A 15,905-nucleotide genomic window follows, 5' to 3' on the forward strand; every position below is an offset into this window, starting at 1 on the left:
CTACAGACGTCTCTATTATGGCAGTATCTTTACAACTACAGACGTCTTAATTATGGCAGTATCTTTACAACTACAGACGTCTCTATTATGGCAGTATCTTTACAACTACAGACGTCTCTATTATGGCAGTATCTTTACAACTACAGACGTCTTAATTATGGCAGTATCTTTACAACTACAGACGTCTCTATTATGGCAGTATCTTTACAACTACAGACGTCTTAATTATGGCAGTATCTTTACAACTACAGACGTCTCTATTATGGCAGTATCTTTACAACTACAGACGTCTCTATTATGGCAGTATCTTTACAACTACAGACGTCTTAATTATGGCAGTATCTTTACAACTACAGACGTCTCTATTATGGCAGTATCTTTACAACTACAGACGTCTCTATTATGGCAGTATCTTTACAACTACAGACGTCTTAATTATGGCAGTATCTTTACAACTACAGACGTCTCTATTATGGCAGTATCTTTACAACTACAGACGTCTCTATTATGGCAGTATCTTTACAACTACAGACGTCTTAATCGCACTGGTTTGAATCTCAGCATTTTTGTCTATCAAGTTTTGTCGGTTTTAATTCTAAAATATCATGACCGTCAAATCATCAAAAACGATCACAGATGATAGGAAAATACCAATACCATCTGATAAACCAGGGAAAATTTTGTGTAAGTCCGTCTTTATTAGGCTAAAGAGAACACTACTTGAAACTGTGTAGCGATAGCATACTTCTATGAATTCATTTTTTAATTATTTTATGAAGTATGCATCGATTATTGACATTGCATTGGTAGAGCCAAGATGTAGTGAAAGTCAAGGCTGAGCCATGTAATCCAATGGGAAGTGATGTGATAAAGCATACCAGCCAATCACAACAATCAGCACATTCTATGAGAGCATCTATTCCTCCCTCCAGTTTGCAATCACCGCACCAACTTAACAGGGAGTCGCATCGCATGACTCCAACGCAAGCACACGCTGCTGCCATGGCATCTGGTTAGCATCATGATCTGTGTCATCTCTCAGCAGGTTGTCCCTGTTCCAGTATTTATTGGATCGATTATCAAGTTCTCAGGCAATGGTAACATGTGGCCTGTCATTTTTTTATTTCGCGAGTTTCGAGTACAGATACATTTTTGGTGAATTTCACAGGCTGAAACTAATAATGAAACTTCAGCTATGGATCACTCCAATTAACAAAACTTAAAGTACCTATATTAATTAGTTATAGTATATTAATACTTACAGTATACTTAAAACTTGAAGTATATTAATTAGTTATAGTATATTAATACTTACAGTATACTTAAAACTTGAAGTATATTAAGTTAGTTCAAATTTTACCTAGTCAATGTTATTGTTTTATTACATGTAGCTTTAGATTACGCAATTGTTTTGATGTAATTACCTGGAAACATATTTTTTGTAATGCAAAACGAATTAAATGGATAACCTGTATTCTTATAGTAATATTTGCTCCAAGATATGGTTTTATGATGCAAATCTTGGAACAAACCATAACAGTGTTGTAATGAGGTTTCTTCAAAATGGAAAAGCTATTCTTTATTGCATCATAATTTTCTAGGATGTATCATTTCAGCAATGTAATGCAGCGATTTCATCATCATTGTTGCAATGCTCGGAGTTGTTTGCTTTCGTCATCAATCATGCGACAACCCTCTAATATAATCTTAAAATTATCGCCATGATCCTCTTAGGAATGTCTAATGGCTGGGAAGCAATTAGAAAGCTAATTTAAAGTGGAAAGCTTCTAATCTTTTTGCATTTTAGTGAACATCTGTTGGAGGAGAGGCAGTTGTAGTCCACTTCTTAACAGTATCGACATCTTTGTGCTTATTTTATCACTCTTTTTGGTCGCTTGTCACAGCTATTTAATTTGTCTACATTTTTAGCTCATCACCAAAATATGGGCGTCGGACCACCTCCTGGCCATCGGGTAACTACACCCAGTCAAAGAGTAACGCCGAGGTCGCAACAGCCTTCTTCGGAGCAGCCGATTGGCTCTTCAACTCCTGCATTACTACAGTTAAGTCAGCTTGCAGGACGGCAGCAGCAATTGCCTCACCATGGATCCTGGGCTGGTTAGTATTTCTCTCTTGGTAGGTTTGCTTATTCGTTATACTCTGTGGTTGAAGATTCCGGATCATATCGATTAGGTGTAATCTGGATTTTTGATGGCCGTGGAAACTCTGGTTGCAACGTGATTTTCACAATAAGAATGCGTTGTTCTCATTCAGACGAAATGGCAAGACTCGCCGCCCTACAGGCTGCTGCCCAGACGCCTACCTCGGTTGCAAACCATATGGGTATGCCAGCAGGGATGGACACAGCCGCTATGCAGTACTACAGAATAGCACGCTCGATGATGCCACAGGAACATATTGAGCAAATGTTCTCTCTTGAAATCAGGGAGAGACTTGACATGGCTCTGAAAGCACAGGTACGTTGATACATTGAATTGAAAGTGGTTTACATCTTGGCAGTTTTGAGGAACCTTTTGATGCAACGAACTTAGAGATGAGCTTGCACCGAGTTTTGGCAGACTTTATCAGAAAGTATTCGTATTATTGTCATCTTTCGATGTTGGAAGGGTATGACTGCCAGGAGGTTTCAAGTTTAAAATCGACAAGACTAGCTTGGGTTAAAATGCTCAAATCAAGCAAAAATGTTATTATGACATAAGTTGCAAGAGGCCGACAGAATTTTAACCGCCATTAATTTTTGTTTATTTTAATCGGGAAACTTCCAGGCAGTCAGGTCCCCTCAAACATCAAAAACTATCCCAAATGATCGAAAATGCAGATACTTTCTGATGAAATCTACACCAAACTTCTGTATAAGTTGATCTTGAATACTGAATCTTCACACAAAAGCAAGGATTATGGTCTGAAAATTCTTAGTTCACATGGCGGCAATCTGTGAATTAATTGAATCAATTATCCAACACGCTAATGTCTCCGAGCGTGGAATGTCTGGTCTGTATCGCTGCTGTCTCGTTGCAGGAGCTGGAGAGTCAGCACAAGCTTCTCATGGGACATGGTGCTGGAATGGACAACAAGGCCATGGCAGAAGCGCACATGCTGGAAATGCAGAGGAGACTCGGTAAGGTTTCCTCAAGAAGCAGTTTTTAGGGAAACTTGTAGGATCTGGTTATATGGCAACAGAATTACTTTAGATTGTGTCAAAAGGTTTTCTTCTGCAAGAGTAAGCAAATTGGCTACTTTTAGGTCTTCCTCCAGGATCCATGTTGCCTCCGGGTTCTATGCCTACCCTGCCAATGGGCCTGATGCCACCTACCAGCATTGCTGGGGGCAACCCTGCCGAGATGATGGCCCGTGAGAGGGAGAAGATGGCAAAGCTCGGTGAGTGTTTACCATTGAGTCAGAGTAATTAGTCACAACTGTCACAATCGCTTACGTGATTGCAACAAGCTGTGTTGTGCATTTGCGTAAACGATAAGTCAAAATCTCATTTCCATATTAGTAGCAGCTGTATATAGAGATTCTCTATTTATAGGGTTCTTTGGTGGATTGTCACCACTCGCTGACCCCATGGTGGCCATGGCAGCGCAAGCTGCATCTTCAGCTTCACCAGCGGACAAGTTATCAGCGGAGCGGCTGACTGCGGAGCAGAGGATGGCTGGCATCAATGCTGCCAACACGGCGCATGCCCACACTCACACCCACACACACCTGCACCTCCACCAGCAGGCAGAGCAAGCCGCCCAGGCGGCAGCAGCAGCTATGGCAGCACAGAATCCATATCTGGCCCAGCAGCTAATAAACAGTTTAGGTAGGTAGTATTCGGTGTCTGTTTTGAGCAAGGTTGTTTTTAGTAGTTACACGGCAGTACTAGGACTACTGTGTTGGAAACTTGTTTATAATGATTACTTATTCAGGCAGTGTGCATGACCAGCCCATTCAGGTGTGCATTACCAGCCCATTACCTTCCTTCTCTGATGTGCTGGTACACTGAAACCATGCATACTATTTATGTAAAGTGTGCTGTGGTTCATTGCAGGAAGTCCCGAGCAGCAAGCTCTTGCTAGAGCGGCAGCAGCTTCCGGCATGCCTTACCCATTGCCTCCGGGTTTTCCAGCTGCACCTGGCGGCCTCAATATTCCTACCTCTGCCACGGGAGAAATGCCTGCACAAATGATGGCTGCTTTGGCGGCAGCGCATCCGGGAGCCGGGCAAGACATGACTCGGCGCGACCTTATGATGATGCAGCAGGTAGGAGTCAAAGTAATCAGGACTTTTAGTTAGTGTTGGAAAGGCGTGAGTGTTTGAGGTGGCAGAAGTGCATGAGATGCTGGTTGTTGTTGTGTCTGGAGCTAGTTTTGACATTGAAAGCTTTTACATATTTTGTCATTGATGTCAATTCTAATCGTTGTTTTGTTGTTAGCGTGTAAACAATGTTTGTTTGCTGTAGATGTTGGCTAATCCGGCAGCATTAGCTAACCATCCAGAAATGCAGCTTTTTCTGCAACAACAGCAAAGGGAAAGGGAAAGACAGATGTCTCATCATATGCCTCCACACTAGAAGGGACATGCCATGTCCCGTGCTCATCCGAATTATGGCTTCACATTAGGGGTGGGCCATGCCACGTCCCATGCCACGTCCCATGCTCCGTGTTGTTCAATAGTTTATGACTTGCATGTGTCATGTCAAGAATTGTATAAAAACATGCTCAGAGCATTTTGTATATATCGCATGTGTTTTTGTGCAAGCAATATCCATAAGCTGATCCATTTCCTGTATATTTTTGTCATATTGACATCCTTGCACTTGTATTATTATTATTATTTTAGTATCACACTTGCTGCACTGATAAGATAACTGCTGTCATTGGCCGCGAATGTTTGTGAGTTGCCGCGAACTCGCTTAGAACTTAATCTATTTCAGTTAGGAGCCAACTAGCGATACATTTTATCAAGTTTTCAGTAGGTGAAGGTCGCTTCGTACTGTTCTTTATTGTATTATGTATATCATTCGTGTATTTTTCTGTTACAAGCCAGAAATCAAGTGAACAAGTCGCCTCTGTGCATGTATTGTAGCAGCATATGTTATTGTATAAATTTATTTGTAGTTGTATTATAATTAGGTCTCCTGGTCTCTATCAAGATTGTCCGTGGCCGGTGTTGCCTGAATCTTACAAAAATAAATATTTAGTATAAATTGATCATTGTTAGTTATGATAGTCCTTGGGAAAGGCTATCTCTGCTGAAGACATCTGGTCTGCATAATCTTTGGTCAACGCTGAGCTGGCTATCCCATGAAGGCAATATAAGTTTGCTATATCCATTGATTATCTGGGTTTTCTGTTTGCAACAGTGGTAACGAAAATGTGATTTTATTGCAGGGTTATGGTTCAATCTTTACAAGTTCTACATGATTTTGGGAGCTAAAGCATAATTTGGATTTTAGTGTGGTGGCTCACTGACTATTAAATTCGTTTGTTCATTGTTCATTTTCCGCTATAAAATTCGTATTTGATGTTTGTATTGCTGGACTACTTGGTATACAGCTGTGGCTTTGAGCATTGACAGTTGGAGAATTACAAAGATGGTTCCAGAATCAGGAAGCTAATTTTAATCATGAAGTAAGACACCGTAAACATGAAGCTTTACAAGAAGTAGCGCTTATCGAAGAAAACTTAATAATTATTATAGTTGTATTACTGTCATTGTTTCTTCACATCCAAGGGTTGGGTGTGCAGTTTAGGTTAATGACATGTGCCCATGATCTCTACAAACACGCTGTTCTATCATGTTGTTGCTACTAGTATGTGTCGATGCTGCTAGTACAGTATGTGTCGTTGCTACTAGTACAGTATGTGTCGTTGCTACTAGTACAGTATGTGTCGTTGCTACTAGTACAGTATGTGCCGTCGCTACTAGTACAGTATGTGTCGTCGCTACTAGTACAGTATGTGTCATTGCTACTAGTACAGTATGTGTCGTTGCTACTAGTACAGTATGTGTCGTAGCTACTAGTACAGTATGTGTCGTTGCTACTAGTACAGTATATGTCGTTGCTACAAGTCATTGAGGTATCACTAGTATATGTCATCATATGTCAGTAGTATGTGTCATCATATATCACTAGTATGTTTCATCATATGTCACCAGAATGTGTCATCATATGTTACTAGTATTTGTCATCATATGTCACTAGTATGTGTCATCATAATATATCACTGTGTCATCATATATTACTCGTATGTGTCATCATATATCACTAGTATGTGTCATCATATATCACTAGTATGTGTCAGCATATATCACTAGTATGTGTCATCATATATCACTAGTATGTGTCATCATATATCACTACAGGTTTAAATCTCATACGACACAATCTTTTATAATTAACTCCAACCGGCTCTGGCTCTTCTTATAGTAAAGATTTCATTCATTTTGTGGCACCATAGGCTCCTTGAGAATTGCACTTAACATCAAAACAAATGCAGTATATCGAATTACATGTATGTAAAAACAGAATTATTTGTATGTATAATATACTAAAGTAACAAGTTGCTAAACGATAAACGAGGTTTGTGCTGTTACTTTTCTATAAAGAAGAGTGGACCAAAATGAGGACCCAGAAAAAGGGGTATCTGAATGTAGAGGTAGAGATATGTTCTGCAACTTACTCTAATTTAAACCAAGTAAAATTTCAACATTTCTAGCATGCAATTTTGTATTTTTCCCATTGTCTTGCTGAATTTTCACTGGTAAAAACTATAATAACTTAAAAAAATTGAAGTGTTCACTGGAAATTAGAATCAAATGTTTGCTAGAATTGTTCATCATTTGTCGATTAAATTCATATGTATACGCATTCATAAACATAATTTTGTCTGTATCTGTTACTGAAACGAATACTGATTAGTTCCTAGGTTAGTTATTGTAAAGGTGGTTTATGAGAGTTTTTAAGAACATCCATTTCTTCTTTCAGCTTTTCCCGTTAGGAGTTGCCGCTACAAATATTCATCCTCCTGGTTTGAGATTGATTGTGACGATTTGCTTTTGAGATTTTGCACAGGAGCCATTACGGTTAAAATGCCATCTAAGCAGCACCAATGGCCCTGGTGTGATTTGAATCTCTGACCTATTGACACAAGTCAGCACTCTAACCACTGAGTAACAGCTGCTTCCCATCCATTTATCTTTGCTCTAACTTGCACCACCAGTTGGTTCCTCAAAGTCAATGCATAACTGCTGCTTTGTATAAAAATGCAAGTTACCTGGTCTACAGAGGGATGTTTATTTACGTTGCTTATTAGAAACCTGATTAACATCAATTCTATGGATTGATGGGGGGCAGGGAGTGAATACCCTAAGGCTGAGGAAATTTATGATCTGCTCTGAGGCTAAGGGCATTTAAGGTCTGCCCCAAGGCGAAGGGCATTTATGGTTTACTCAAAGGCTAAGGGCATTTATGGTCTGCTCTAAGGCTAAGGGTATTTATGGTCTGCTCTAAGGCTAAGGGCATTTATGGTCTGTGCTAAGACTAGGGGCATTAATGATCTGCACCAACCTTTTACTAGTTTGAACTAGCATAGCTAAGAACTTGGTTTGTGTGTTTTACGATAGCTTCTGCTGCACTTTATGACAGAAGCAGAGGTGGTCCATTCAAATGTTGACAAAACCAGACCTTCAAAATTTTAAGTTTTGATGAAAACAGACTCAAAAATGACGTAGGAATCTGGATGCAAGCATTTTATTAAAAGTTCTTAGACGTTTCAACTGATGCCAGGAATGTCATAGCAACCCTGATAAGTAAACTGGCAAGTACTGCACTAACCTCTCACATCTCCATATATTCCATGGCAGTGTACTTATTATTCTCAAGCCTTGTTCTCACCGGCTCCATTTAAACCCGCTGCTTTCAATAAACTGGCATGGCTTGTGTTCAACAATGCTTTCTAGATATACCAATATGAGCATTGTGGTATCAAGTGGCATATCTATGTCCAGTGTTACATTATATTTACTAACTAAATGAATGCCCAAAGTTGATGGATAATAAAAAAATGTTGCACAAAAAAACTGTTTATTTTTAATATTTATAACATTTACTATTTTAACTATTAGACTTGATACTATGTGCACCAAATAGATTTAGAAAAAATAAAACAACTGTGAAGATGTTGAAATGTGAAATAATTTGCAAGTAATGGCTAGATAGTCTGTTTTATCTTTTAATGCAAAATGATTTGATAATGTACATTAATATGAACTCAGAGAACAATAAAAATCACGAATAAGTTGAATTAATAATAGCAATGGGTACATAAAAGTGTGTGTATAAAAAGTCTCTGTTGTAGCGAAATTATCCATCAAAACCTTGAGTACACCGATACTGGTACAAACATAAAAATGAGGTATCGGTTTTTAGTTTTTACTGATTTAGTGAATGACCTTTTGAAAAACCAAAAATAGGAATGCAGATTTGAAAATTACAAATTTAAAAAAGCTAATGGCTTTTAAAAGAAAAGCAAACGAAGAATGTAATATTAATTATTAATAAAAAGTACATATTTATTGTGTGCAATCGAGATAAGCATTGATAAGATAGTTGAGACAGGTTAGAACGGCATAGCTGAATGGTAATGTGGCTTGTTTGTAGACTTTCAATATGGCTGTTGTGAGTTCAATTCCATCCCTATACGGATTCATTTTTAAATTGTAATTGCTATGTTACTGGACACAGGAAAGACAGACCAACAAACAAAAGACAAAGAAACATTAAGATTTTTGTATATAAATTTAAACTGATTTCTAAATGTTCCAAACATATTAAAAAGTTGCTAATATCTTTATTTGTTTATACCTCATAATCTTTATATATTCAACTGATTTTGTGAACAGCATAGAAGTTATACTCTATAGTCTATACCTATCCATACCTAAGCTATAGGCCTACCTCTATCCATAGATGAATGAGTTGGACAAATTATATCACTGCTCTGTTTCAATTCTCAAGTTCTAGATATGTATTTCATGATGATTTTATTTTGTACTTACCTTAAGATGTACTCAACAATTTTATTGCTAATTCTTCTAATACTTTGTTAAAAGAGTATATATAAACTTAGTAACTTCAAGTTTTCCTTATATAAATTTTTGCTTTTGTTTTTATGACATCACATGGCAATAACTTTTTATTTTTTTATCGTACCAAAATGTATATAAAACATATTTTCTATAAAATGACTATGAACTGTCCAATTGAAGTGTGTCCATACACATAAACCTCAGTGTTTATCTGTCTTCTGCCTGTCTGTAGCAAGTCCAGTTATTGCAATAATGTTATAGCAACGAAAAATCCCCTTTGAAGTGGATTTGAACTTACAACACTCATATCATAAGTCTTCTAACAAGTGCAAGTATCCACAAGGCTAAGCTGTTATTATTACACCCATTGCTCTTACCATATACTGCATATTATTTTCGCAATTGTACACGCTAAATGTGCACTTTTTATTATTAAGTAATACAGTGTGCCATCGGGTTACAATGCCCCTGTTATACAATTGTTTTGTCTTACAAAGTGGATTACCATGTTTTTCGTAATTGCCATAATTATGAGAACAAAAAAATTTCTGATTTTTTTCATCATACGATATCAACAAACAAATTCTATCGAAATGAAAATTTGTCAAACATGTGATAATGATTTCGCTGAAATCTCTCTCACAACACCTGAAAAAGATACCATGCCCGCTTGCTTTCTCTCCTAGTTCAGTGTTAGTCATTATAAGTTATAGTGAAAACAAGACCGGAAACAGATAGGTGATGAATTTTTAAGTTGAAATTTAGTAAAATCCATACTGCAACTTAGCTTCGAGTATGTGTTTAGTAAGCTAAATTCATTAACTTCAATATTTATGTTATACATCTGCCTTAACGGTCAAAACTCCTTATGGTACGTGCTGCATGTAGTACATTGTAATGTTACATTTTATTGCAGATTATAACCACTAAATACACTAAAGTTACTGTAGGCAACTATAGTTACTAAAGTTAACATATTATTTTGTTACTAATTTTTAATATGTACATAAAACTTTGATAGTTTTAGCCAGGGGGTGTTTGCATTAAATAATTACCATGGGTTTTCATACCACTCAATACAAGATTTTTGCCTTACGACGCCAACACTGAGATGAATTAAAATCATATAAATGTATAGAAAATAATTTTCCATTGTAGTCGTAGCAACACAGACTTTATTTAGCCATTACTTGCTAATTATTTCATAGTTACCTTTAGACATCTTTGCAGCTGTTTTATTTTTCTTCTTAATTTATTTCAACTACACAAAGCATTTTTCTCATGATATGAAGTTTGAAAGTTAGAATGGTGACTGTTGTTATATGTTAAATAAAATTAAATTTTTGTGCAAACTTTTTTATTACCTGGGCAGTCACCTAGTTTATGTATATATATATATATATAGATTAAAATATCAGTCAATGTATATAAATGTTTATTGAATCATATAATATTTTTTAAAACTGTTCCAAAAATACATGAATTAACTGAACAGGGCTATTCTAAATAATATGTAGTGATAGAATCGAGCAGCATTTAATAATACTGACGAAGTTGCTATTCGGAGTCGTCTATACATAGTGCTGTCGGTGAGTCATCACACGCACTTTTAGAGTTTTTAGACAAGTGTTCTGGGAGGAAATAGTAGGAATGTATTCAAATGACTCAAAGCATGCTGATAGGAACAGGGGCTAAAAATAAGTTAAGACATTTGTTGCATGGGCGTGGCTTCTACTGGTTTAGACAACTTGTTGCATGGGCAGGGCTTCTGATGGTTTAGCCCACTTGTTGCATGGGCGTGGCTTCTATTGGTTTAGCCGCTTTGAGATGCCGGTAAAACTTGAAGGAGAAAGTAAACATTGTAAGCAGCACTATGAAGACGATGCTGACGATGAGTGCAGGGTGTAGCCCCATCTTTAGACTACAACAGAGAAGGTTATGGCATTTGAACAGAGGGTAACATAATATGGCTACATGGTAAGCTTATGGCATCTGGTTAGCGTCATGACATCTGTTAGCAGGTTCTTCCCATACTCATTTTAGGAGCATGGCTTCCAAATCATGATTTCTTTTCTTGGTTAAACAGATGGGTGACAGCAAGTTTAATTTTAAAATATTATAGTGGTAATCGTAATTAGGGACCGCTTAAAATAGACATGTTATTTGTTATTAATTCATAGTTTGTTAAGTATTTATTAAATGAATTATGGCAATATGTACATCAATGGAAAGCTAAGGATGTTCTACACATGAATATCATTGAATATCAAATTATATTTGACTTTTTTACTCTGATTTTAGTGTCACATCGGGGTATCAGTGCTCTGCGACAAAAACCACCATAAAAGCTAAGTTTATACTTGTCACCAAAATTGGTTAAAATTAACATAATTTTGAGCACAAGTATACGTGTAGCTGTATGAAGGTAAATAGGAGTATTATTAATATTATAAATACTATTAATATACAAATTTGGAGTATTAGTAGCTCTTATATTTAGTTGGTCAGCTCTTGTTGTCAATCAAAGAATACAATGATGGCCCATTTTATGGATTATAATTCTTAAAAATACTTTCGATAGCAGACAGAGTGACTACAAAAATTTCTCCTCAAATATGTAGCCTATAGTATGTGTGGCCTGACATAATAAAGATTGTGAGTTTAGATGATCCCATAATCACAATCATATTGTATATTATTTTAAATTTTTATCAGACTTTTGTTACACCTATTTCAATTTTAAGTTATGTATTACTTTTAATTGTAAGATACTCATTATATCACAGATAAGTAGAGAGCACGAACAGAAGCTGATCAATATTTGACGCTGACAGCAAGCGATATGCGTAATGTTTCCATTACAGGACTTTGTTATTTACATAGCATATTGCTAAGGGTATATAGAATTCCTTAGCGACGCACTCATTGCAGTAAAATCAATATTTGAATTTGGAGCACAGATTACATATTGAGGGAACGTGCAGTCAGAAAAGTGTATATTACTTAGTAGTCCAGGTTCGATAGTTGAAAAAGAGATTTGTTGGTTAATCTAAATTGTTTTTCGAATGTTTAAATATGGTAATTATAATAAAAATGTGCTTCCGATTCAAAGAAAAGCATTTTTTGTAAAAAATATTTTAATAATTTGATGTTCGTTTAGCTGGCAAAAAGTACTGAAACTTGTAATTTTAAACTAGAAATATTTTAATATGTCAGCTGTGAAAAAAAACAGAAAGGAGTTTATAGGCACCGGACTGTTTTTTGATGCTGTGATGAAAAAATATTCATTAAACGCAGGCTAAGTAATTACACTATTACACCATATATCTGATATACCTGATATACTGTGGTGGCTGTAGTACACAGATATTATCGGCTACATTTAAACACTAAAGGCACGGACGGCCACACTTGCCGATTTTTTTCGTTGGTTTTGACCGAAATCATGAAATGAACAAAAAACATAGAATTATTCGGCCGGAATTTACAGAACTGTCAGAGCTGAGAGAGAACCAACAATAGCGCATATAGGCCGTTGCATCGTATGTATCAAGTCATATCGAGCTGATACTTTTATGGTGTGTCGTCGTACATGTCTTGGACTATACCACTTGTCAAAGCTACTAGAATCGTGCTCGCTAAAAAATTGGTTAGCCAATTAAAAGCGTTTCGTTGACGAATTCGGTGTGCATGCACAGCTCAGACGATTCTGTGATATTCGGCCGAATAAATCTGTGAATTCTGTGAAATTCGTGAATTCCTCAGATTGAACGAATAATTTGTTGTGGCCGGACCATTACACCTTATTTTAATGATCTTCGGCCGTAGTAGCTGTCATGTATGCATGTCTATATTTAGCCACTTATATCATTTTCCTTGCGTATTGAATGTCTTGCCACAACTTATGTAAATGCCATCATGAGTTCGACCATGCTATCTTATGTAACCCTTGTTGTTGCCGTAGGCCAACCATAATATAAAAGGCTGGAACTTTTTCTGAGATGGCAGAGTTGTCTTTGGCTGCGCTGTGCCTGTTATATGCAAATATACACTAAAGCCCTCTACTCTCAGCTGTGTGCTGTGAATGTCAGAGCTGCATCTTCTACAATACCTGGTCCGCCTAGGTGATGGCATGAAAAATTATCCTACTTCAGAAATGATGATAACTAGAAGTCGAGCCTCGGCTGCTCATATTTTTTATGCAAGTGTCTATAACCTTCATTTCTGATTCTTTTAATGATAATTATGTGATGTTGACATTCCCGTTTTTGTTCTATAAAGTTTTTGTTCGAAGCCTAGTTTACAGAAAAAATATGTTGATAACACCCAAAACTATCAAGCATTTAGATATCACATGCAAGCACTTATTTTCCTGCATACAAAAGCTTTTTGTCTTTTTGTATAATACAGTCTGAATAAAAATGAAATACAATGTATTACCTTCAGCGAATTATTGATTTAGAACAACACCAGAATAGTCAAACATGTTGACAAACTGTAACAATTGAGTATGAGCTAGCAAGTACTCTATGACAAGCAAAAGTTTCCTGGTTTACACAAGAGTAGGGAAACTAGTTTAATCACTTGGCTAATGATTATGACATTAGACTGACAACCTGTCACAAGCTAATAATTACCTGTAACTACATGTCATATGGTTGCCCTTCAGATGTTCCTCTTTAAAATTACAGGAAAAAATTGATGAGCTTTTTATGCCCTTGCTTTACAAATTTATCTGTTCATAAAAACTTAAATATTTTATTCATCATTTCTGTCTTTTAACACGGCTTATGGAAAGGTCATTTAAAGGTCATTGGATGAATTCTCTGAGCAAATTTGATTAAAATACATCAAACTTTCACTGTTCAAATCCAGTGATTTGAAGGCTGCCTTTTACAAACGCTGCCTTTCCAAACAAGATAGTTATGAAGTTACTGACCGAAAAACCAAACAAGGCAAATTGAAAGAAGTAAAAGGGTATACATGTTGCATAGATTGTGTTGCGTCGTCGTATTGAAGCTGGCAAAGTGCCAACTTTTGAATATAGCCAGTATCTTAAGTTACTCAAGATCCTACTTTCAAGGATGTCAGCCTTAGCAAATCAATTGAGGTATTTGAATTATAGATTTCGAGTGTCGTTATACTCCTATTACTGCGGGTTTGGGGATCATGCGTTGCTAGCAACAATCATTCAAGTAATGACCACGATTTGTGTTAGTAGTTTTGGCAAACTTAGATTCCTAAATATTATGTAGACTATTATCAATTATATCATTTTACACTAATTCCTTCATTATAGCTGCCATTCATAACATGTTTTGTTCCAAAAAGCAGCCATGGCGAGTAATTTAGAACGTTTGGTTGGCAAACAACAGATTGCGGGCTCAATTTCCAAAAAAGTCTACCGATGGTGGCAGGAATAACATCCAACCTTAAATTGCACTCTGAAACTGGGCATGTCTCCAGTAGTCGAGGTTTCCTTGCCACTAGACTCAGACATGTCCAACCAAGATGGCAGAGTCATTGTTTGTGTAACAACACTCTTAAAAACACGCACAGCCTCTGCTTACAGTGTGCTAAGCAGAAATCATACTCCATCTTTCTCACACGTCGCTAACAGACTTTTTTCACAAGCGTTGTGCTCTTACAGTTGAAACCATATGTTAAACTGCTCTCAGGTGTCATAGTAAGAGAAAGTAGGTGACTCATTCGGCCCAGCATTGATAGCAACTGGCAAAAAGACGCCAAACTGTTCAGGTTCCACCAAATCTTACAAACAAAACATTCCCTACAGTATGATTGTAACTTGTAAGTTGTAACCATGTCTTATAATGAAGTTAGCGATGTTACAAACACAGATGAGACTGTATAACAGAAGATTATGGTGTAACTGGAAGCGGAGATGATAATATAGGCCTACCTTGGAGTGTGAATTCAGTAGGGTTCCTTCTTACTGTCTAGTAATTATCCCTTTCCTTGTCAGTCACCAGTGGATAGATAAAGCACAGATACGCTGATATGAGGTAAATAATATCCGTATAACTAGGACACCCCACTTTACGGCGTTGCGGTGTTCATCCAAGCGAGTCAGAGTTCATAATGAATATAGTGAAAATGACCAATCACAATGACTGTGCATAATTACTCTGTATTTACAATGTTTGTAAGAAACCATTGGCTGCATTCACGAGTGATTTGTATAAAAAACGCACATAAGGGAATTGCATCAGTTTATAGCATAGCTAACTACTTAGTAATGGAGGTCAAAATCTTAGTACAATCGATTTTATTAAATTTTTTTTAGTTTATTTTAAATTAGCAGTAATCCCGGCATTGCCCAAGATTTTTTTATTCAATCAATTAACCCACAATACGCATGTAGATTTCCAACGCCAACTGCTTTCCCGACATGAAACATCCAGTCCATGAACATATTCATTTAGAGTAAATGTCCTCAATACACATGAAAGTGCATTTTTGAGTTACTAATCAGGTAGATCGTGGCACATTTATATAGGAAATGAAATCATCTTTAATTTTGCGTAATGTATGCCATGTCTGTGCTTGGAGAGAAAACTTACTTATATTTCAATGCCGTGCGTTAAAAATATGATAATTTGTATGATTTATAGACACATGTACTTGTAAATAACCTACGGCAAGGTTCTGATCAAGCCTGACTATATGAACCTACTGCTGGTAGTACACTTAGGTAAACTGTCAACACCCATACAAATGGGGAGGGTGAACTGGGCACCCTTACAGAACTAAAACCAACATCTGTAAAATAACTGGTGATGTACAGT

General features: G+C 36.7%; 1 protein-coding gene and 1 long non-coding RNA gene across 7 annotated transcripts in view; one reads left to right on the forward strand and one right to left on the reverse strand.

The window, feature by feature from the left end:
- LOC137407723 (arginine-glutamic acid dipeptide repeats protein-like) overlaps positions 1–5,219 on the forward strand; it is an 86,302-nt gene extending 81,083 nt beyond the window's left edge. For all 6 annotated transcript variants that reach the window (XM_068094099.1, XM_068094096.1, XM_068094097.1 and 3 more), the window contains exons 16-23: positions 811–1,012; positions 1,930–2,118; positions 2,275–2,477; positions 3,040–3,139; positions 3,265–3,399; positions 3,554–3,829; positions 4,058–4,269; positions 4,469–5,219. In XM_068094099.1, the coding sequence (XP_067950200.1) occupies positions 811–1,012; positions 1,930–2,118; positions 2,275–2,477; positions 3,040–3,139; positions 3,265–3,399; positions 3,554–3,829; positions 4,058–4,269; positions 4,469–4,579 (1,428 nt within the window). In that variant the 3' untranslated portion in view covers positions 4,580–5,219. The remainder of the gene's footprint in view (positions 1–810; positions 1,013–1,929; positions 2,119–2,274; positions 2,478–3,039; positions 3,140–3,264; positions 3,400–3,553; positions 3,830–4,057; positions 4,270–4,468) is intronic.
- A 5,298-nt stretch (positions 5,220–10,517) lies between these two features.
- Positions 10,518–15,169, reverse strand: LOC137408740 (uncharacterized). The gene is made up of 2 exons (XR_010980123.1): positions 15,020–15,169; positions 10,518–11,020 (listed from the first exon to the last, which is right to left on the reverse strand). It is a non-coding gene; the product is annotated as an uncharacterized lncRNA (long non-coding RNA).
- Between the last annotated feature and the right edge of the window lie 736 nt (positions 15,170–15,905).

This window comes from Watersipora subatra, chromosome 11 (genome assembly GCF_963576615.1).
Source record: "Watersipora subatra chromosome 11, tzWatSuba1.1, whole genome shotgun sequence".
NCBI classification, from domain to species: domain Eukaryota; kingdom Metazoa; phylum Bryozoa; class Gymnolaemata; order Cheilostomatida; family Watersiporidae; genus Watersipora; species Watersipora subatra.